The following is a 25820-nucleotide window of genomic DNA, read 5'->3' on the forward strand; positions in this document are numbered from 1 at the left end:
TCAACTAATAAATAGATTTAATTGTGGCACTGAGTTTTGGAAAAATAAAAAGGATCAGGTAACAAAATTCCCATTTCCTACACAGAAGGCAACAGCAGCAGCATCCTCCAATGTGCATTAAAAAACAAAACAAAACAAAAAAAAAAACACAAGGTTTTGTTTTTGGAAATAGATTAAAACTAGATAGGAAAACCCTCCTCCCATTATAAATTACTATATACGTTAGACAAGATACAACAAATACTTTTAAAGAAACTGCTAAACTCAAAAGTCTCACAGGAGGTAAAAACAGAGAATACAGTAATGAGCCAAAAAAAACAAAACCTAGTGACTCAGTGGTATAGTGCTTGCCTGGCATGTGCGAGGCCCTGAATTCAATCCCCAGCACTGCATGTATACATGAATGAATAAGCAAATAAATATGCTGAATGAATTCATTGAATGAAATCAGAGCAGTAAGCAAAAACTAAATCTATGACTTTAGTTAAAACTTGAAATCTAGAGACTTGAATTTTGAGTTTTACTAGATATGGTGAAAGTTGTAATTGAGACTACTGCAATAAAATCTCCACACTGAAGGGCCACAGCCCTCAGTAAATGCTGGTAGGTGAGGGGAAAGGGCTCTATCCATTGACAAGAGAGTAAATAAAAAGCAATCTGTTTGCATCAGGCCTCCACCTCTCTCCTGGAAATTCTTAATTACAAACCTCTCCTAAGTGGGGTATAGGGTTAAAAATTAATACTTTTTGTGAGGTCCAGGAACCTCAAGCCAGGAAATAAATTTAAGTTCTTTCTGAGCATCCACCAGAAACAGAAGCAATTCTTCTGAAGAAAAACATACCTTCACCTTACATTCCAGGAGATTCCTACATGATAGTATTAGCCAAATATATGAACTTAAAATAAAATTATCAAACACATTAGGAGGACTGGGCTGTAGTTAGTTTGGAGCACTTGCCTAGCATGCATGAGACCTTTGGTTCAATCACCAGCACCACACACATACACAAAAGAGCAGGATAGAGCAGGAGGAGCTATGGGAAACCAAATTAAATGTGCATAAGTTAAAATTGTGGATTAAAAGATATACAACATAAAATTACACTTAAAGTATGCTTTAAAAGTTCACAGAACAAGGTAACAAATACATGGGCCAGAAACAAGAGGCTAACAAAAATGACTTGGATGATAGGCAAAACAAAACAGGATTTTTGAAAATAGGAAAAAAAAAAAAAATACAATCCTTCACAGAAAAAAAGAAATACAAAAGAGAAATTAAAGAACATAAAGAATAGGATAAGAAGATTTAAAATACAACTAACTAAAGCTTCCAAAGAATGGAGAACCCATATTTTTTAAGATATAGTGGCTAGAAAATTTCAAAAACAGAAGACAAAACCTCAGTTCCCAGAGACACAAATCTCTAGGAGAATAAAAAAGAAAAGCACATCTAGACACACTATGTGAAACTGTACAATATAGAAGGCCAAGAGGCTATCTTTAAGAGCAGCCAAAGAAAAGGAGTAAGTTTATCCACAAAAGGGGGGGGGGGGGAAGCAATTAGATTTTGCCGCAGTCTGGCTGGGCACCAAATCACGAGCCACTCAAGCAGGAACAAACTTTATTTCTGAAACTCCCGCCAATGCCACGCACGCTCCCAGGAAATATGCCGAACCACACACGTGGTGTTCTCCCAGGCCACACTACACCAACAGGAAAATCCCTCCTCCGGAAATCCCTCCTACTGCATTTCCCCAACCAATGGGAACTCTCTGGGAGTCCCGCTAGAGCTGCTAGAGCTCCAAAGTAGCAGGCCAGCAAGGGTCTAATATCCAATTGAATGCAGATTTTAACTTAATTATATCATCTCAATGGCTTGCTGGCGTCACCTTTCAACCAAAAATGCCATGCGTCATTCCTACTTGGCTATGGCTCTCAGCAAGATTTTTCAGAGGAGCAATAAAAAACAGAAGGACTAAATACAGTGCTTAGAAAAATTATGTCATTCTAGAATTGTATTCTCAAGTAAAACATCAAGAAATTGGGAGAAACAGACATTTTCTAACAAAAACTCAGAGTTTACTTCCAAATGCACAATAATGTCTTCTTTTAAAGAAGTTTAAAAAAAAAAAGACTCAAGTTTCATTAATACTCAAATGAAAGAAATATCAATTTAACAATTGGCAATCTTGGGTAGATATAAACAAATACTGATTACTGTAGCAAACAACAATAATGTCATATTTATTCAATATTTTAAAAAGCTAGAGTCAAATGTTGAACAAAATACCATGGAAAAAGGAAGATGGGATTGCATTAAATCACTCCAAATACCTTGTATTATTTGGGAGTGGGCAGAGTTGTAAATAATGTTGAGTCTTACCATCAAGTCTATGTATGAAGATATAAAGAATAACTCTAGAATAATAAAAGTAGCATATGCTAGAGATTCTTAATTGAGGAGGATATCACCTCCACATAAAGGAAAGGGGGTGTGTTTGGAAATATCAAAAGCTTTTCTGGTTGTACCAATTAGAGGGGATGACAATGCATTTGGATGGGATTACAGATGTCCTTTTCCGCTTACAGAGTGCCACCCAATGACAGGCCTGATCCAAATGCCAACAGCACTGCTATGGCTTGGGTATGTTTCACAGTGTCTCCCAAAAGTCCATGTATTGGATGCTTAGTCCCAGAGTGGTAGTATTGGAAGGAGATATGAAATTTTTAAGAAGGGGACATGATAGGAGGTCCTGAAGTCATTAGGGACCTGCCCTCAAAAGGGATTATGGGAGCCCAGATTCTCTGTATTCCATTCTGGCTATGTGATGTTTGGCTTGCCATTATGCTGTTAAACCTTCGCTAGGTGCTGAACCAATGGAACTACCCAATCTTGGTCTTTCAGCTTCCCAAACTTTCTTCTTTATGAATTAGTCTGCCCCAGGTATTTCATTATAGTAATGAAAAATGGACTAATACAGGTGCCAACAATGAGAAATACTGTATATACCTATAAAAAATGATATTAAACTGAATATAGAAATTAAACAACACAAAAAGAACTATTTGTAGAACTGCTTTAAATTGCAGATTTAAAGATGTGTCGATCTGGAGCTCCATACATACAGATTCTACGTCAGCAGATTTGAGGTGACCCCCATGGCCTATTATTTCAATACCACCTAAATGACTCTGATTCAATCAACAGAGACTACGAATCACACTTTGAAAAAGACTGCAGTCTAAAAAAAAAAAAAAGAAAAAGACTGCAGTCTAATGAGGGTTAGTAAAATGACATAGGAATGGGATTTAAGAGATTATGATTACAAGGGAAGGCTATGGAGAAAGACATGCCCAGGGCCGAGGAGAAATCTGTAGGGATTAAGAATTCATGTGCATATATCAGCAGGGTGTGCACATACCTATAATCCCAGTGGCTCATGATCATGAGTTCAAAGCCTCAGCAATGGTGAGGCACTAAGCAACTCAGTGAGACCCTGTCTCGAAATAAAATATAAACAGGGCTGGAGATGTGGCTCAGTGGTCAAGGGCCCCTGAATTCAATCCCCCCAAAAAAGAAGAATTCATGTGCAAATATCATTAACTGTTCCCAAATCAGAAAATGAAGAATAAAAGAGAATGTTCTTTTTTGTATGCTGGCAAATGTTTAAAAACCAGCTTGAGAAAATGAGAGCAGACCAAGTCTTGAGTTGCAGTGCTTTAGTGATGTAAACACACCACCAGAGCAGATTACAACCTTCCAGCTAAACTGGGATCTCTGAATGCAAACATGGGCATACAGGCTCATTATGTCATTAGTTTAAAAAAAAAAAAAAAAAAGGTGGGTGGAGGGGGCTTCAGGACATCACTGATTAAAATGCTACCATGTAGCTTTTGTTTAATACAAATGCAGGCTAACACCTCCCCACCAGTATCCCTGGAGAATGAAGACTTGTGTTTTCCAGGCAACAGGATAAAATGTTAAATGGAAACAATATTTTAATTTTAAAAATACTGTGTATTTATTAAGTATACGGTATAAAATTTAACATTCCCAGCTACATCAATATTGCCAACTGCATCGATTACCTATTAATTGTCTTGAGGTGATGAACTTAAAGGCTACTGAGGATGTAACGCTATTTGTCTGTACCATAGGTTTTTAACCTGGGGCCCAAGACTGGGCTGCAGCAAGCCCAAGAACCATGTTTACACATGTGAGAAGAAAGACTACAAGCTTCCATTGGATTCCTCAGAGATGTTCCTAACTCATAGGTTAAGAATCACTTCTCTAAATAAGTACAGGCTGTTCTGCTTATTTAATTTGAAAGATTTGAGTTTTCTCCCTGTCTCTTATCAGGTTGTGAGTGGTTAATTCTTACTGTCAGCCTGATGCTTAAATCCACCCTCACCTCCTAATTTGTTCGAAGTTAGAGAAACAATAAGTAAGCATGTTAGAAATGAATTTTAATTAAATCACCGAGGGCTTCACCTATTAATACAGTGAATAAAAACTAAAAGTGTGAAAACTGGAGGCTAATATGTAAAAATAAACTGAATACTTACTTATGTGGACAACTAGAGGTTCAGATTAAGTATAATAGTACTAAAACAAGATATTCTACCCAATAAGATCTTTGTCCCATTAGAAGTCTTCTATTTAAGGTAATTTCAACCTTAACAAAGGAATACCCATACTTCCCCACTTATCCACAGATTCACTTTCAGTGGTTTCAGTTACCTGTAGTCAACTTTGGTGAGAAAATGTTAAATGGAAAATTCTAGAAATAATGAATTTATAAATTTTAACTTTTTTATAGCAGATTGTTGTAACTATTCTATTATGGTTATAGTTGTTAGTCTCTTACTGTACCCAATATATAAATTAAAGCTTATCATAGGTATGTACATTAAGGAAAAACAGTATATATAGGGTTTTCTATGACCCAAGGTTTCAGACATCCACTAGGGATCTAGGAACATATTGCCTGCAAATAAAATCTGGGTTGTTGGGGAGGGAGAAGAGGGATGCCTTAGCACCTATAAATTTCAGAATCCCATTTTTTTGCAATAAGTTATTTCAAAATAAAGTTATATAGCAGCAAATTTCATTTAACTTAAAATCACATTTACATTGGGGATAAAAGAAAAAATTAATGGAACATGTGCCTACACTTCAGGGCTGGATATATATCTTTTATTAAAATCAATGAAATGAGAAGGACATACATATGTTTTTCCATGATATAAAATTCCACAGTAAGTTAAATATATTTATAAGACAGATTAACTTAGCTTCATCATGTCTTTCAGTATCACTGATGAAGCACTACTATGAAAAATATTTTGAAATAGTTTTTTCTGTGTATTAAGTATACGGTATAAAATAAATTTTTTCTACTATTACTTCTTTTTTCACTAAAAATTTACCCATTACAAAAGATCAATATGAATAATACCATTCTTTTTTCATGTTTCTCCTGTTTCCAACATCTTTTAACAGCATCTCATTTGCTTGTTACTGCTGGCCATTTACTTCAATATGTAATCTCAGGGGACGACAACCTGAGGGGCAGGGAAAGGCAGTACAAATTCCAAGGACACACTGATCTAGACTAGGCCTTAGATGAAGACAGCCAGAACCAAAGTAACTGAATGGGGATAGAGAGAAATGGATAAAATTCTATTATTCTAGGTTGTTGTCCTCCAGAGCAAAAATTAACAAGGGCCACAAGTTCTTGCATCAAAATATGATACCTAAAAATAGTCTGCTATCTCCAGTGAGATCAGTTCAAGTTACTGGGTCTCTAACTGCTGCTATGCCTCTCTCATCTTGTCTTTGGCCTCATAAATATGTTCTCCCTATCATATTCTCTGAGCTGATTCTATTTCTTTTCCCAAAATTTGCTCTTTTTTTTCCCCCTCCTGTCCATCTGGCCGGGTTCTTTCATAAGTTATCTGAGAATAAGCGGTCTTAGTACCAGGTGGCCTCCAAGTCCAGCACTGCTGGAGACAAATGGTCCATTCCATTATGGTCCTTCCTTTGAGGACTGTTCTGGACTCCTGAAGTACAGCAGAAATACAGCAATTTAATTAGCAAATACAATGTGGCCCTTGTTAATTTGTCCAGACTATTTCTTGTTAGTATTCCCTTAACAGTACAGTATAACAACCAAATTTTACAACTTATAGACATTATAAGTGACATAGTAATTTTAAGTAATTTAGAGATGATCTAAAGGGTATGTGCATAAGTTTACGCAATTATGAGACTATTTTTGTAAGATATTTGAGAATCTGCAGATTTGAGTATCCATGTTGAATCCCCGAGGTATTAAGAAAAAACTATATGTAAATTAAAAGATTAAGATTTTTCTCTGCTTTACTTAGTCATTCTTTACTTATTCTTTAGAAGCACTTCCTCCCCTGAAATAAATAGGTAAGCAGGCAAGATGGTATACATGTGAACATCAACACATACAAAGGCAATATGTGGTAGTGAGTGTATACTGTTTAAATCCTGCTCCATCATTTATTATGAACACACAATACATGTATTAGATGTATAACAGTGGGCAAATTCCTTATTCACATGCTAGTTCCCTTATACAAACTGGAGATAATGAGGTAAATTACCCCAGAAGGCTGTTATGAAGGCTGAATCAGTCAGTACTTAAAAAGAGCTCAGAATAGTTCAGGCAGATACTAAGTGATCAATAAATTATCAACTATATTTTATTATTAATCATACATAAATGCACAAATTCCCATTTTAAATATGCAGCAAGATAGGTAATGTCTATTATCATTTTAATGTTGTTTCCTAAATAAAGGTAAGTAAATATTTTCATAATCAGAAAAACACTTTTATTTAAAAGTTTAAACAATTTCAGTGTATATCCAAAGCCAAGAGTGAAGGGTGAAACTTTTTTACCTTTTGTTTTCTACCATGGTAACTCAGTAAGTGTGACTCAAAATAGGACATAAACTGGAAAAATATTAAGAAGTCTATATTAATTTGCTTAAAATGTACTATGTGTGTTAAGTAAAAACAATAATTGTATTTTAAAAAAAAAAAGCATCTAAGGGGCTGAGGATGTGGCTCATAGTAAAGAACTGGCCTGACATGCATAAAGCCCTTGGTTCCATCTGTAGCACCTTGGGGAAAAAAAGCAGAATCTTCATCATTGTCTCATAAGATGAAGGTTTATGTAAAACAAATAATAATTTCATAAAAGAAAAAATTAAAATTATATTTTAGAAATATAAACTGATGAATATATAATGTTGTATAGTGCACTTACTTATTTTTGTTCTCAAAAATCAAAAGTGGAAGCCAGAGCTGGGTACAGTGTTGCACCTGTAATCAATCTCAGCAACTCAGGAGGCCAAGGCAGGAAGACTGCCAAGTTCAAAGCCAACCTGGGAAATTTAAGGAAAAAAAAAAAAAAGTCTTGGGACACAGCTTAGTGGTTAAGTGTCTCTAGGTTCAATCCCCAGTGCTGGGAGGGAAAAATTGGAGTAGAGGTTTAGGGTGTCAATAAAGTAACGTCAGAAAGTAAATAAATTTATTTTATCCTTAACTGATAAGTGGTGATGCATAGTCAATAATGGAAAGAAAGAGGAAAGGGGAAGATAAAAAGGAGAAACAAGAGAAAAGAAGCACATAGAGGGTATTTTCTTGGTTAAAAAAAAAAATCAAATTATAAAAGGGTATATGCTCCTCTGGAAGAAGCTACCCCACCCTGAAATAGGAAAGTTGAATAAAATTCAAACTAGGAGAAAAGAAGATGAGAGGGAGGGAGAAAAAGCACCTAAATATCAGAGATTTCTTTCATTTTAATAAAAATTTAATGCTGCTGGTCACACATTTACCAGGAAACAATCAGTTATGGAAATATCCTTATTTTATAATCAATAAAACTATGGAAATATTTATTTGCTATAAATCAAATATTTATTTTCTATAAATCAAACTGTCATCTGACAGTTTTTAAATATAGCTCATTTTTTATGGTTTTCCAAACATGTTTCCACTCCATTTTATATAAACTGAAAGCTTTAAAAATTTTAGTCACAATTGGAAAAGAAAGAAAGAAAGAAAAACTTATAGTTATCCAAGAGAAACAACCAGTGTAATAGCACCAGTTAATTAAGAACATGCTGATCATGTTGACATAGTACATCCTAATACAACATTTAAGTAGACTTAGCAGGAGGGTTAGGGGCAACGGTGACAAAGTACTTTACCTCAAGTGTGCACAACAGAAATACAGTATTATAATAACTATTCAGTAATACCTTACTTGTTAGGAAAACAGACTTTCTGTAAATCTGAGCAAATGAAATGAAATACTAGCTCCAAATGCATGATTTAAAAGATGAGGTTGGTTTGGCATTTGTGAAGTAAACCATAAGCAGCCAACAGCAATGAAGGGACTGAATAATAGGAAACCTAAAATCATGACGCATTATGTCCAGTGAGATCTATAGAAGATTAACTGCTATTCACAAAAGCTGAAAAGCAGAGGCCACAAGCAAATAGAGTGAGTATGCTGGTGGTAGGGGGCCTGGGAGGGCAAGCAGTCAAAAGAGAACAGAGTGGCAGACCTCAAAGGTCAGAGGCAGTGACAGCCCCAGTAAACAGTCTGAGAAGGCTTGGAGTACCTGGGCCTTCAAAGGTGTTATGTTCAGAAACTGCCAAACACAGTTAAAGGTATGATATCTGTCATACAAATTGTAAATATTCTCTAGAAACATGCCAAGAGCATTTTAAAAACATCTGGAAGTGAAAATGTGTGTGATTAACCAAGAAATGCTTCTAAAAAACTGAAAGTCACCAATCATTAGAAAAATGTGTATCTGTTGGAGGAATAGACAAAATGGATCAATGGCATTCAAATTTAGAATATGTAAAAACAGCAACTTAAATCACTGTGAATACACTTTTAGAACACTTAATATGGAGAAAGAAGGGTTAGACTCCTATCTGATGCTACACAAAAAAATTCAGGTGTTATAAGACTTAAATATAAAAGACAATATTAATAAAATATTATAAGAAAATCTGTTGCATTTTGATAATCATTGAGTGAAAGATTTCAACAGAAAAACAGCAACATAATTATAGATTCCCTGTGCCAAAAGAAATAACTAGAAAATGGATAGTCAGGTGTGATAGCACATGCCTGTAAATCCTAAAGCCTCAGGAGGCTGAGGCAGGTGAATCACAAGTTCAAGGCCAGCCTCAGCAACTTAGCAAGACTCTAAGCAACTTCAGTACTGGGGCTATATCTCAGTAGTAGAGTGCCCCTGGGTTCAATGCCTAGTACCAAAAAATACAAGTAAAAGATGACACTAAGTAACAGTTTATATAAGAACTACAAATAAGTTAAAACATTAAAATACATTTTTTGGTGTATTGATCTGACAAACTTCAAATGAATGAAGAACATTAAAGAACAGGAAAATATAAAAAGTGGCTATCTTCATATATTCATGATGGGGATATAAACTAGACCAACAATTATTAAAATATCAATTTTTAGTATCAACACTTTATAAAACAAAATCTTTAACCCAACAGCTTCACTTCTAACAATCTATTCATTCTAAAAAATGTGCAAAAATATGCTTCTGTATTTGCTGCAATAATGTTTATAATAAAAGGAATTTAGGAAAACATCCAAATAAAATTATGATAAATTCATACAAGGAAATACCATATGAAGTACAGCCATGTGTACTAATAAAATGAGATTTCTGTAACATGCTATTAAAGCAAAAGCACAAGTTGCACAATGATATAGCATTAAAAATAACTATATATGTATATATATACACATATATATGTGAGGTATGTAGTATATATAGCATTGAAAATAACTATATATATGTAAATAACTATATATACATACATACACACACACACACACACACACAAACACACACATACAATATGAAAACTCACATAAAAGGATACATACCAGTAACCTGTGGATATATGCAAGTAGTAGGGAAAGGAGAGGTAGAAGGAAGAGACTCCCAGTTTTTTGGTTGTGGATTTTTTGTTTGTTTGTTTGTTTGTTTTGTTTTGTTTGGTACTAGGGATTGCACCCAGAGACACTTAACCACTGAGCCACATCCCCAGCCCTTTTTATTTTTGAGACAGAGTCTCACTAAGTTGCTGAGGCTGGCTTTGAGAATTTTCAATTCTCCTGCTTCAGCCTCCCGAGCCACTGGGATTACAGGCTTGCCACTGCACCAAGTTGGTTGTTTAAATTCTTAAAAGCATGCATTATTAGAGGGAGAAAAAAAAGCAAAATTGTATGAAATTTGTGCTAGTGACTTCTAAAAGCAGTTGCAATTTATGCACAACTGTTGCAATTTATGCTCAACTGAACAGGAGAAACTGATGAGGTAGTTAGTTAATCTACAATTTAAGTTAAATTATTCAAAGTACTGGCAGATTCTGAATCTCTTGAAAGCTGTACAGTGTCATATCAGGCAAAGAACCAAATGAAAGCACAATGACTTCAGTTTTATTGTTTTCCATGAAAACATGTAAGAGAATGCCTAAGACTTCTAATTGAAAAAGGGTAAGATTTATATGAGAACATGCAACTCTGCTAAACCACATGTATTTTACATGTATTTTTCAGTTAGTATTTTTGGCATTTCAAAGTAAGCATATTTAAAGATTCAATATATTAAGGCAAACAACTACTCATATGAGAGTGACAGAATGCTTATGGGACTTTACCAGAACACTCATTTCAGATTAGGGTCTGCCCCTTTGAGAATTCTGCAATGCTGACAACCAGGCTCTTTCAATGATTTTCTTTTTTTCTTTTTCCCATTTCCATTCAAGCAAGAATTCCTAGTGGGAAGTAGATGAAAATCAGCAATCTCCTTTATGGGTATGAACACTGTAGGGGCTTAAAAACATAATATTTAATGATTTCAAAATACTCTACAGCCGGGGCTGGGGATGTGGCTCAAGCGGTAGCACGCTCGCCTGGCATGCGTGCAGCCCGGGTTCGATCCTCAGCACCACATACAAACAAAGATGTTGTGTCCGCCTAAAACTAAAAAATAAAAAATAAAATATTTTTAAAAAAAATACTCTACAGCCTTCAAAAATATCATATTTGCCAATTATCAAGAACTTAGGAGATCCAACATGGCGGCGGGCGCGGAGAGATCAAGTCTCTGACCTGTTCAGCTGCGCGGGCATAGGGAGTCGTAAACCGTCTAAATGCAGTTTGCTCAGGATCACTAGGCAATGCTGACCTGACATGGATCTGGGGCAAACAGTCTGGGCCTCTCAGAAGACACACCAAGCCCGGATCGGCTGAATTCAAGCTCCCGTTCGCCTGCTTCTCGCAGACAATCTGCTATGACTCAACACTAAACGATCCCGCTGAAACAACTGGTAGGCCCTTCTGAACCTACGGAGGTAAATGCCAACCGAGCCTTCACAGGCAGTGGCCACAGGATTGAAACGGGGCTTGGGAGAGCCAGTCAGGACCCACCCATTGCATTGGTCACCCGGCAAACGGAAACGAACTGTCGTCATTTGCATGGGATACCACCATGGCAGAGAACTGACATCACCAGAATGCGGCGGAGGAGATAACTTCATTGAAACCAGCGGCGACAGGTGTGTAACCCCCTAGCCTTCCCTCTCCACACAGCGGGGAAACCTTAAGGGCACCTCCCAGCTCTCCCGTGAGCGCGATAGCCAGACCGAGGGAATCAGGAGTGGCGCAGGACCCGCGGCGCGGAACTCCCGGCTACCGCTCCCACCAGTGCTGACAACTGAGGTCTCTTGCACCAGCTACCGGGGGCATGGCTACCGGAGGGCAAGCAAAATTCGCTGAGGGTTCTCAGCCCTAAGCTCTACAAACTTAGGGTCTGAGGGAATGGCAAACAGGGAGAGTGTGCCCAGTCGTTCATGAAAACAGGGCTCCCGGGAGCAGCAGACCTGGCGTGTAGCCAGTATTGTGGTGAGCATCACCGGTGAGCGGGGCCTGGCTTGAGGAAAAGTGGGGAAGTGACTAGACACAAGAGAAGGCCCTAGGCACTCAGGATTGGAGACCCGCCCCCGTCTGGGAGGAGGAGCTGCTGCACAGTGATTGGTTCCCGTGTATTGAGAGGAGAAGCTTGGCCCGGCGGGCACAGCTCCACCTACTGGAAGAGAAGTTAATCAAACTCTAAGACTGCATTTATTAATTTTTTTTTAATTTGGGGTTTTTTTTTCATTTTCATTTTTTTTGTTGTTTTTTAAATTTTTTTTAATTTTAATTTTTTTTTTAAATTTTGTTTCTTTTTTTATTTTCTATTTTTTTTCTTTTGTATTTTCAATTTTCTTATTCCCCCTTCCTTGAATTCTACCTGCTTACTCTCATTCTCTTTAGTGACTTCTTCCCTTCCCTTCTAATACCTTTCCTCCCAAGCATCAAATAAATTTATAGGAGTAAACAGTAACTCAGCAGTCAAACAGAACAAGAAGCAACATGAGCAGCATGAAAAAGCAAGGAAAAATAGGAGTACAAACAATGCAGGACACCCTAAATATTCAGGAGGACCTAGAGTCATCAGAAAAATGGTCAAATAAAGAACTCAAGGAATACCTTAGACAGATGGAATGGAACCTTAAGGATATGAGACAGCAAATTCAAACAGTGAAAGAACACATTGAAAATGAATTACATAAACAGATAAAAGAAGAAGTTAAGCATCTTTATCAGGAGATAGAGATTATAAAAAAAATCAAACAATAATTCTAGAAATGAAGGAAACTATAAACCAAATTAAAAACTCAAATGAGAGTATCGCTAACAGAGTGGAGCAAGTAGAAGACAGAACGTCAAATAATGAAGACAAAATATATCATCTTGAAAAGAGTCTAACCAACTCAGAAAGGCTGGTAAAAAATCACGAGAAAAACATCCAAGAGATATGGGATAACATAAAAAAAAACAAACTTAAGAGTCATCAGGATAGAGGAAGGTATAGAGATTCAAACCAAGGGAATGAGTAACCTGCTGAATGAAATAATTACAGAAAACTTTCCAGAAATAAAAAAGGAAACGGATATACAAATTGTAGATGCATACAGGACACCGAGCATGCAAAATCACAATAGACCAATGCCAAGACACATTGTTATGAAGATATCCAATATACAGAACAAACAGAAAATATTAAAAGCTACAAGAGAAAGGAGGCAGATTACATTCAGGGGTAAACCAATAAGGTTAACAATGGATTTTTCATCACAGACGCTGAAAGCGAGAAGATCCTGGAACAACTTATTTCAAACACTGAAAGACAATGGATGCCAACCAAGAATTCTGTATCCAGCAAAATTAAGCTTCAGGTACGACAACGAAATAAAAATCTTTCATGATAAACAAAAGTTAAAAGAATTTGCAGCCAGAAAACCAGCATTGCAAAGCTTCTTGAGCAAAACACTACATGAGGAAGAAATGAAAAACAATAACCAAAACCATCAGTGGGAAGTGCCTCAGTAAAGACAGAGGGCAGGGGGAAAGCTAATCATGGAGAAACAAACTAAATTTAAAAAAAAAGATAAATAATCAAACATGGCTGGAAGTACAAACCATATATCAATAGTAACTCTAAACGTTAATGGCTTAAACTCTCCAATAAAGTGACATAGGCTGGTAACATGGATTAAAAAAACAAATCCAACAATATGCTGCCTCCAGGAGACACATCTGATTGGAAAAGACATACACAGGCTGAAGGTGAAAGGTTGGGAAAAAATATACCACGCACACGGTCCTCGTAAGCAAGCAGGGGTGGCCATCCTCATATCGAATAAAATCGACTTCAAGACTAAGTTAATCAAAAGGGATAAGGAAGGACATTATATACTGTTAAAAGGAACCATTCACCAACAAGACATAACAATTATCAATATTTATGCACCAAATAATGGTGCTGCGACGTTCATAAAACAAATTCTCCTCAAGTTCAAGAATCAAATAGACCACAACACAATAATTATGGGTGACTTCAACACATCTCTCTCACAATTGGACAGATCCTCCAAACAAAAGCTGAATAAAGAAACTATAGAACTCAATATCACAATCAACAACCTAGACTTAACTGACATATATAGAATATATCAACCATCATCAAGTGGATATATTTTTTTCTCAGCAGCACATGGATCCTTCTCAAAAATAGACCATATATTATGCCACAGGGCAACCCTCAGTAAATATAAAGGGGTGGAGATAATACCATGCATTTTATCTGATCATAATGGAATGAAACTGGAAATCAATGATAAAAGAAGGAAGGAAAAATCCTACATCACATGGAAAATGAACAATATGTTACTGAATGATCAATGGGTTACAGAAGACATAAAGGAGGAAATCAAAAAATTCTTAGAGATAAATGAAAATACAGACACAACATATCGGAATCTATGGGACACAATGAAAGCAGTTTTAAGAGGGAAATTCATCACCTTGAGGTCATTCCTCAAAAAAAAAAAAAGAAAAAAACAACAAATAAATGAGCTCACACTTCATCTCAAAGCCCTAGAAAAGGAGGAGCAAAACAACAGCAAATGTAGCAGAAGGCAAGAAATAATTAAAATCAGAGCGGAAATCAACGAAATTGAAACAAAAGAAACTATTGAAAAAATTGACAAAACTAAAAGTTGGTTCTTCGAAAAAATAAATAAGATCGGCAGACCCTTAGCCATGCTAACGAAGAGAAGAAGAGAGAGAACTCAAATTACTAACATACGGGATGAAAAAGGCAACATCACAACAGATGCTACAGAAATACAGAAGACAATTAGACATTATTTTGAAAACCTATATTCCAATAAAACAGAAGATAGTGAAGACATCGATAAATTTCTTAAGTCATATGATTTGCCCAGACTGAGTCAGGAGGATACACACAATTTGAACAGACCAATATCAATGGATGAAATAGAAGAAGCAATCAAAAGACTACCAACCAAGAAAAGCCCAGGACCGGATGGGTATACAGCGGAGTTTTACAAAACCTTTAAAGAAGAATTAATACCAATACTTTTCAAGTTATTTCAGGAAATAGAAAAAGAGGGAGCTCTTCCAAATTCATTCTATTAGGCGAACATCACCCTGATTCCGAAACCAGACAAAGACACCTCAAAGAAAGAAAACTATAGACCAATATCTCTAATGAACATAGATGCAAAAATCCTCAATAAAATTCTGGCGAATCGGATACAAAAACACATCAAAAAAATTGTGCACCATGATCAAGTAGGATTCATCCCTGAGATGCAAGGATGGTTCAATATACGGAAATCAATAAATGTTATTCACCACATCAATAGACTTAAAGATAAGAACCATATGATCATCTCAATAGACGCAGAAAAAGCATTCGACAAAGTACAGCACCCCTTTATGTTCAAAACATTAGAAAAACTAGGGATAACAGGAACATACCTCAACATTGTAAAAGCTATCTATGCTAAAACTCAGGCTACCATCATTCTGATGGAGAAAAATTGAAGGCATTCCCTCTAAAATCTGGAACAACACAGGGATGCCCTCTATCACCACTTCTATTCAATATAGTTCTCAAAACACTGGCCAGAGCAATTAGACAGATGAAAGAAATTAAAGGCATAAAAATAGGAAAAGAAGAACTTAAATTATCACTATTTGCGGATGATATGATAATATATCTAACAGACCCAAAAGGGTCTACAAAGAAACTACTAGAGCTAATAAGTGAATTTAGCAAAGTGGCAGGATATAAATTCAACACGCATAAATCAAAGGCATTTCTGTATATCAGCGACAAAACTTCTGAAACGGAAATGAGGAAAAACACTCCATTCACAATATCCTCAAAAAAAAAATAAAATACTTGGGAATCAACCTATCAAAAGAGGTGAAAGATTTATACAATGAAAACTACAGAACCCTAAAGAGAGAAGTAGAAGAAGATCTTAGAAGATGGAAAAATATACCCCGTTCATGGATAGGCAGAACTAACATCATCAAAATGGCGATATTACCAAAAGTTCTCTATAGGGTTTAATGCAATGCCAATCAAAATCCCAACGGCATTTCTTGTAGAAATAGATAAAGCAATCATGAAATTCATTTGGAAAAATAAAAGACCCAGAATAGCAAAAGCAATTCTAAGCAGGAAGTGTGAATCAGGCGGTATAGCGATACCAAACTTCAAACTATATTACAGAGCAATAGTAACAAAAACAGCATGGTACTGGTACCAAAACAGGCGGGTGGACCAATGGTACAGAATAGAGGACACAGAGACTAATCCACAAAGTTACAACTATCTTATATTTGATAAAGAGGCTAAAAGCATGCAATGGAAGAAGGATAGCATCTTCAACAAATGGTGTTGGGAAAACTGGAAATCCATATGCAACAAAATGAAACTGAATCCACTCCTCTCGCCATGCACAAAAGTTAACTCATAATGGATCAAGGAGCTTGATATCAAATCAGAGACTCTGCATCTGATAGAAGAAAAAGTTGGCTCCGATCTACATATTGTGGGGTCGGGCTCCAAATTCCTTAATAGGACACCCATAGCACAAGAGTTAATAACAAGAATCTACAAATGGGACTTACTTAAACTAAAAAGTTTTTTCTCAGCAAGAGAAACAATAAGAGAGGTAAATAGGGAGCCTACATCCTGGGAACAAATTTTTACTCCTCACACTTCAGATAGAGCCCTAATATCCAGAGTATACAAAGAACTCAAAAAATATTAGACAATAAGTTAACAAATAACCCAATCAACAAATGGGCCAAGGACCTGAATAGACACTTCTCAGAGGAGGACATACAATCAATCAACAAGTACATGAAAAAATGCTCACCATCTCTAGCAGTCAGAGAAATGCAAATGAAAACCACCCTAAGATACCATCTCACTCCAGTAAGATTGGCAGCCATTCTGAAGTCAAACAACAAGTGCTGGCGAGGATGTGGGGAAAAGGGTACACTTGTACATTGCTGGTGGGACTGCAAATTGGTGCGGCCAATTTGGAAAGCAGTATGGAGATTCCTTGGAAAGCTGGGAATGGAACCACCATTTGACCCAGCTATTGCCCTTCTCGGACTATTCCCTGAAGACCTTAAAAGAGCATACTACAGGGATACTGCTACATCAATGTTCACAGCAGCACAATTCACAATAGCTAGACTGTGGAACCAACCCAGATGCCCTTCAATAGATGAATGGATAAAAAAAATGTGGCATTTATACACCATGGAGTATTACGCAGCACTAAAAAATGACAAAATCATGGAATTTGCAGGGAAATGGATGGCACTAGAGCAGATTATGCTAAGTGAAGCTAGCCAATCCCTAAAAAACAAATGCCAAATGTCTTCTTTGATATAATGAGAGCAACTAAGAACAGAGCAGGGAGGAAGAGCAGGAGGAAAAGATTAACATTAAACAGAGACATGAGGTGGGAGGGAAAGGGAGAGAAAAGGGATATTGCATGGAAATGGAAGGAGAACCTCATTGTTATACAAAATTACATATAAGAGGTTGTGAGGGGAATGGGAAAATAAACAAGGAGAGAAATGAATTACAGTAGATGGGGTAGAGAGAGAAGATGGGAGGGGAGGGGAGGGGGGATAGTTGAGGATAGGAAAGGTAGCAGAATACAACAGTCACTAATATGGCATTATGTAAAAATGTGGATGTGTAACCGATGTGATTCTGCAATCTGTATTTGGGGTAAAAATGGGAGTTCATAACCCACTTGAATCTAATGTATGAAATATGATATGTCAAGAGCTTTGTAATGTTTGGAACAACCAATAAAAAAAAAACTTATATTCCCTAAACAATGGACTTTTTGTATCTTTAATAAAATATTAATTCATGACCAATAATATATTAAAATGTCTGCCGAAAACTAAAAAATAAATATTAAAAAATTCTCTCTCTTTAAAAAAAAACAAACAAAAAAACACTAACACAATGGGCTATTTTACAAAACTTTGTAATTTCTATCTCTACATATTTTGCCCTTGATTCAACATGTAAACCCTCCAGAATAAAATGATGATAGTGATAACCCCACATCAGTAATAACCACTGAAGAAGCACCTCTTATTGAACACGCATGGTGTGCCAGGCATTGTGCCAGAAACTTTATGTGTGTCTCATCTATTCCACAGTGGCCCCAGGAGGTAGAAACACTATTATTCTGTCTGAGAGATAAAGCATTCAGAGATGTTAAAAAAAATTTTGAACTCAGGCTGTCTTGATTCTAAAACAAAACAAACAAAACCCCCTATGCTTTAAATCACCAAATTACCCACAACCAAAAGATTATTTGAATATATTCATTATGTAGATACCATATATACTTTCTACTGTCTTACATAAAATTTAAGATTTAATTTTGAATTTTACTTGTGCCTACATTTCATTTTTGGAGAAAACATCAGAAGAAGCTTAAAAATTCATCAATTACCTCACGCAACAAATATTTAGCACCAGGCACTGTGCAAGATGTTCTTTATTAATGAGTTCTTGGAGGAAGACAGTCAAATGTGGAAGAAAAACAAATACAGAACTGGAAATTGGTATGTTGCTGTAAGAGGACCTTCTTCAGATACTAGGGAAGTCAGGGAAAGATTTTTCTGAGGACACAACTGACATTACACACAAAATATATTATTTTTAATCAAGATTTTGTGCCCTTGAAATACACACATAAAAATAACATTTTATTTCCTAATTCTTCATATCTGAAACAAAAATAAAAATACTGATTCCACTACAATAGCAATTAGAACCTACCACCATATGAGTTAGTGTTAAGAGTACATATAATACCAGTTCAGATATACATTTATGAAATCAAAAAACTTTCTGGAATTCTTATACTATTTAACATAAACAACCACCACCAAAATGATGGATGCTTCTGTTTCCATTCAAGAAATAATATAAATTTCTAATGGAGAACTAGTATCATACTGGCTGGCTTTGAACTTTCAATCCTCCTGCCTCAGCCTACCTAATCTCTGGTATTATAGGTGTGTGCCACTGTGCCCAGCAGCACTTTAATTTTTGAACACTGTAATAGATCCTTTATTTTAAAAATGTAAATTAATGATTAAATTTGAAAAACAAGGATAAAAAGAAATTGGTGGCTTGTTTAATATTTGGCAACAAAAAATTTACTGGACCATGATGTAACCCTTTTCTGTGATAATTAAAATATTAAAAATACAAGAATAATAACTGTATGAAATATGAACATCATTAGTGAATTATATTTGTCTATATGTTTATACTGAAGTTCCAAGTAATCTATTAAAACTAGAAAAAGTGTTGCTTTTTGAAAATTTAGTTTGAACCATATAATAAAAAGCCTGTTCAAGGTATAATTGTCTTATGTGTCAGTAAGAATTAGGAAGAACACCCCTTGTGACAGGCACTAAATACTTTTGACAATACAGATAAAGGTATTAATAATAGTCCAATGAAGGTCAGGCTAGTACTACCTGAACACTAGATGGCTTGAGGTGGTAAGCAGCAGCCTTAAATCCAATCAAAGGATGAAAGTATAAAAGGAAAGGCTGTTTCCAGTACATGCCACAATGAATTCTCACTAACAATGACAAAAAACAGGGGAACAATCTTGCTTCTATCCTTGGGTTGCCTCGGAGTTTTGTTTAGGCCAAGGAGAGGAGAGAAAAGTCTACATGAGCACACTGACCTAAATGAGAGCAGCTCCTGTTTAAGTAGCTTAGGAACTTAATGAGTTAAATGAAAGGTATTTGGGGCTATGTCCTGCAAAAGACAGCCCCAGCCCCTCACAGCAAGGCCAAACTAGCCTGGCAAGGACTTCTACAGAGTCTAACTCTGGCACAGTCACATTACTCAAAGAAATCTGAGTACTTATGTAAAAACTGTGCCAAAAAGTTAAGAGCTCCTGTTACAAGCATACATTTTAGAATTTATTACAAGAGACTGTTCTCAGTATGACCTCTGTTCTCATATCTAGGATCAAGCTGGATGACTAATATTTATACAGGGGAGGGTTTAATCTGATTTTTCAAAAGGCATTGTATATTTGTGGAAATATTCAAAGGTATGCTCACAAAAAGAAAATAAGCTGGTGAGTTTTAAAATAGGAACCCAATCCTGTGGCAACATATGCAGTCACAATTTACCTAGATTTATCTTACAATCTCCATACCTATATAACCAACTGGATAACGTCACTGGACCCTGTGTTATTCACCCCACCAAAAAAATCCCTCTGCTGTTCCTCAGGTGTAATGCCATGCCACCCCCACCACTTCCAAGTGCCCAAGCCAGAACACCCTCAATTCTTTAGACTTTCACTGCCCATCCTCACCCCTTCTTCATGGAATTCCAAATGTCTGCCCCATCTTTTTATTTCTGTTTCCACCTCCCTCAAGTTCAGGCCACCATCATCTCACCTCTGGAGTACTGCGACAGTCCCCAGTCTTGACTCTACAATTCACACATCCAGGCTTTCATTCTATTAGCATAAATTGCTCATAATATTCCCTAAACAGCTTTTAAATATCTGCTATATTAGTAGGTATGTTCTCTTTTTGTTCCTACTAATAACTATACCTATAAATAATATTTATACCTTCTCTTTTATTTATTAGGTGATCTAGCTGAAGCTTTGTCTTTTCTACATATCTTTTGTATCTCCAGCATTAGGTTTTATTGATTCTCATATTCTTTTTCCTCTGTTTAATTCTTTTCCCTCCTTATTATCTACATGTCCAGAATCTATGAGTTTACTTTTTACTTTTTCTAATTTGCTAGGGTAAATGATTAATCGTTTTATAATCTGTTCACTTATATTTTTTAATCAATGAATTTACAACTATAAGTCTGCTTATCTGTATCCATAGATTTGAAAATTTATCACAGACATAAACACCGGATAATTTTTATTTAATTTCCTCTTTAATGAGTAATACAGTAGGTTTTTAGCTGCCAAAAGTATGGCACCTGGACAAACAGTAGCAAGGACAAGCTTTACCCTTTCACGGGAAGAAACTAAAATAATGAACAAGATATTAAACAGCGGTCCACAGACATTAAACATCAGGTAGTACACTACAATGATCCCTGAAAAGAGAAAAATCCTACTGAGCTCTAGAATTGTCCCAACTTATAACCTAGAGATAGTTTCCAGGTTCAAGGCCAAGCAGGAAAAGCCAAGTGGAGCCTGATGGCCTCCTGGAGTTGAGAAGATGAACCTAGGACTATGGAAAACTAAGGCAGCTGGAGAGCACGACAGAGAATTGCCAGAGGAGAGGAGCTGCAGGTCAGTGAGCTCCCAAGATCTGCAGAGTCCGTCTCCATCTGGTTTCAGCTCCGCACTGATTCCCACAGGCTTGTGAGGTACAGAAGCACCAAGCAGGTGAGAGAGAACAATGCCCAGAGCTCCCTGGGGCTAGGAACAGTTCATGTTCCCACTACCAGAGTAGAAAACCATAATTTAAGAGGAGGAGCCTCAGAAAAATATTGCCTTTGTATTGGGAAAAATTAGCCCTAACCTACAGGCTTCACTGTAGTAACCTAAATAAGCTTCAAAACAATCTCAAAAGGATCTGTTTCCCAAGTAACTTACTGCAATCACAGAACAAAGCTCAAGAATTCTGATAAGAATACAAAAATATCCAACATAAGGTAAAATTCACAATGTCTGGAATCCAATAAAAAAAATTAATGAACTTGTAAAAAAGTAGAAAAATATAGCCCAAAAAATGGACAGAAATGTCTATTAACAAAATAGATCAAATTAAAAAGATTCATTAACTAAAAAAACTAAACAAATGAAATAGGGGAAAAACACTAGGATAAAATGAATAATTAGTTGCAGGATAACTTCGAGAGGCCTAATCAACAGGGAAAAAGAAAAAAGCTTTCTGATTAATTGCCAAAATATTTTCCCAAATTTGATGAAAACTATAAACCCAGAGTTCTAAGCAAGAAATCATGCAACCAGCCTCAATGAGAGGGACATCATAATCAAATTGCTTGAAATAGCGATAGACAGAAAAATATTAAAAGCGAAAGGAGGGAAAAGGCAGGACAGAGGACAAAGAATGAATGACTTATGATTGGAAACAATATAAATCAGAGTACGGTGAAGCAACATTTTAAAATAATTTAAAAATAGTCAAGCTTGAAATACCAACTCACAAACAATTTTTCATAAGGCAAAATACTATCAGACTAACAAATACTGAGAAAATTAATAATTAAAAATGGAGAGGGATTTTCATCAAAACAGTGGAAAGATTAGTAGAGAATGGAACTGATGGAGAGGGAGATGGGATGGGAAAAGGGAAGAACAGTGGAATGAATTTCACCAAACTTCTGTGTACTACTGAATACACAATAGTGGATCCCAACATCAGGTTTATCCACAAGACAATAATTAAAAAAAACAAAACAAAAAAAAAAAAACTATAAATAAACTGCAGAAAGATCAGTAGGTGGAGGGGAACAGGGGAGGGTGGAAGTCCTGAGAATTGAATTAGAGCAGATTATATTTCATGCTTTTGTGATTGTGTCAAAATAAATCCTAATGTTTTATATATATATATATAACTAAAAAGAATAAATATATATATTTTATGTATTATATATATATATATATATATATATATATATATAAAGAATAAAAAAATAATCATCATAGATCTGTACTACAAGAACTACTGAAGGAAATCCTTCAAAAAAGGAAAAATGATCCCTGGCAATACTATGTATTATCACAAAGCACTAAAGAACATCAAAAATGCTAAACATAAGATACTTATTTTTCAAATCTCATCGAGATAACTGACTAAATCAAAGACAACAAGAGTGTATTATGGAGCTTATACTATCTACAAGTATAATGTGTGATGATAAGAGCGCTAAGGACAGAAGAGAGTAACAGAACAGTTGTTAGTTCCATATGCTACATGTGAAATGGTATAAAATCATTTGAAGGATGATAGTGATCAGTTAAAGACATACTATAAGTCCAAAAGCAATCACTAAAAATATAAGAGGTATAGCTATTAAAATCAATAAATGAGATAAAATAGAATTATAAAAAATCCTAAATTCAAAAGAAGATAGAAAAAAAGACGGAAACAAAGAATAGATAAATAGAAAAAAGTAGTAAGACCCAACTACCTATAACTTTTAGTGTAAATAATCTAAACATGCCCATTTAAATGGCAAATAGACTAAAAGGAGAAAAAAGCAGCAGCAAGCCTCAACTATATGCTCCCTACAAAAAGTACACAATAAAGACACAAATAGGCTAAAAAATAAAAGGAAGGAAAAAGACACTAATGCTAACACTAGTCAGAGGAAAAGACACTTGTGCTAACACTAGTCAGAGGAATACTGAAGCAGCTATATTAATATTGGCAAAGCTGATGATTTTAGAACAAAGAATATAACCAGGAATGAAGGTAGTCATTTCACAATGATAAAAAAGGTCAATTAATTTAAAGACATAACATCGTAAACATTTATTCATTGAAAAAAAGCTTGAAATACATGAAGTAAAACCCAGTAGAAATATAAGAACAAACAGGCAAGTGCAATTACATCCAGAGGCTACAACCTTCTTTCTCTACCAGATACAAATTGAAAGAAAACCTGTAAAGATGAACAAGACTTGTACAACACCACTGATGTGACCTGACATTTATTCAGCAATTCAGTTCAACAATAGCATAATATGTACATATTCTTTTCCAGGACACAGAGTATATGGAATACTCTGACAATTCAAAGTTCAGGAGAGGTTATGGGAAAGCTGAAACTCTTATATGCTGCTAAGAAATATGCAAAATGTTGCGAATACTTAGGAAATTCCTTAAAAAACAACAACAACAAAAAAAAACCACTAAACATACACCTAGAAAACAATGCTGTAACTTCATTCTTAAATACCTACCCAAGAACCTAAGAAAGAATTGAATGTGAATTTTCATAACAGTATAATAGCCGCCAACATGCAGAAAAAAAACTGAAGTATTCTTATACTAGTGCTATGGTTTGGATAAATGTCCCGCAAAGGCCCAAGTACTAAATGTTTGGTCCCTAGTCCATGGGCTACTGGGAGATAGTGGAAACTTTAAGAGGTGGCCCTAACGGAAGGAAGCCCAGTCTCTAGGAACAGGCCCTTGGTGAATATACTGGGACTCGAGCCCTTTCCTCTTTCACTTTCCAGGTTCCATGAAATGAGCAGCCTCCTCCACCATGTGTTCCCCCCATGATATTCTGCATTGTCAGGCCAACCAACCAGGGACTGATACCTCCACAACTGTGAATCAAAATAAACCCTTCCTCTTTTTAAGTTAATTATCTCAGTTATTTGTTATGGCAACAGAAAACAAAAGGTGAATAGATAAACACAATATGGTGTATCCATAAAACAGGATACCACTCATCAATGAAAAAATTTATCTATATATGCAACAATATAGATGAATCTCAAAACTTCACGCTACATGAAAACCAAACACAAAAGACTATATATTTTATGATTCCATTTAAATAAAAACAAACTTTTAAATTCTAATTTGTTATAAATGACAGCAGAATGCATTACACTTCATATTATACATATAGAGCACAATTTTTCATATCTATGATTGTATACAAATTAGAGTCACATCATTCATGTCTTCATACATTAGGGTAATGATATCCATCTCATTCCAATGTCCCCTCCCTTCCCTTTGCCCTATCTAGAGTTTGTCTAATCCTCCCATGCTCCACCCCAAACCCCATTATGAATCATCATCCTTATATCAGAGAAAACATTTGGCATTTGATTTTGGGGGGATTGGCTAACTTCACTTAGCATTATATTCTTCAACTCCATCCATTTACCTGCAAATGCCACAATTTTATTCTCTTTTATATGCTGAATAATATTCCATTGTGTATACATACCACATTTTTCTTATCCATTCAACAACCAAAGGGCATCTAGATTGTTTCCACAGTTTGGCTACTGTGAATTGTGCTTCTATAAATACTGATGTGGCTGTGTCCCTGTAGTGTGCCATTTTTAAGTCCTTTGGGTATAGACCGAGGAGAGAGATAGCTGGGTCAAATGGTGGTTCCATTCCCAGTTTTCCAAGAAATCTCCATACTGCTTTCCAGAGTGGTTCCACCAATTTGCAGTCCCACCAGCAATGTATGAGTGTACCTTCTTCTCCACATCCTCGCCAACACTCACTGTTGTTTGTATTCATAATAGCTGCCATTCTGACTGGAGTGAGATGAAATATTAGAGTGGTTTTGACTTGCATTTCTCTAATTGCTAGCCATGATGAACATTTTTTCATATATTTGTTGATTCATTGTATATCATCTTCTGAGAAGTGTCTGTTCAGGTCCTTGGCCCATTTGTTGATTGCGTTATTTGGTGTTTTTTGTTTTGTTTTGTTGGTGTTTAACTTTTTGAGTTCTTTATATACCCTAGAGATTACTGCTCTATCTGATGTGTGAGGGGTAAAGATTTGCTTCCAAGATGTAGGCTCTCTATTCACCTCACAGATAGTTTCTTTTGCTGAGAAGAAACTTTTTAGTTTGAGTCCATCCCATTTATTGATTTTCGATTTTAATTCTTGCACAAAGGAGTCTTATTAAGGAAGTTGAGGCCTAATCCCACATGATGGAGATTTGGGTATCCTTTTTCTTCTATTAGATGCAGGGTCTCTGGTTTTATTCCTAAGTCCTTG

At 35.8% G+C, this 25820-nt stretch overlaps 1 protein-coding gene across 6 annotated transcripts in view; it reads right to left on the reverse strand.

Moving 5' to 3' along the window:
* Positions 1-25820, reverse strand: part of Map4k3 (mitogen-activated protein kinase kinase kinase kinase 3) — a 188025-nt gene that overhangs the window by 127260 nt on the left and 34945 nt on the right. Inside the window, exon 1 of one of the 6 annotated variants that reach the window (XM_071601520.1) lies at positions 10763-10782. The exons of the other annotated variants lie outside the window; for them this stretch is intronic. Coding sequence (XP_071457621.1) covers positions 10763-10774 — 12 coding nt within the window. The 5' untranslated portion in view covers positions 10775-10782. Of the gene's footprint in view, positions 1-10762; positions 10783-25820 lie in introns of those variants that run through there. 6 annotated transcript variants of the gene reach the window in all.

This window comes from Marmota flaviventris, chromosome 14 (genome assembly GCF_047511675.1).
Source record: "Marmota flaviventris isolate mMarFla1 chromosome 14, mMarFla1.hap1, whole genome shotgun sequence".
Classification (NCBI taxonomy): Eukaryota; Metazoa; Chordata; class Mammalia; order Rodentia; family Sciuridae; genus Marmota; species Marmota flaviventris.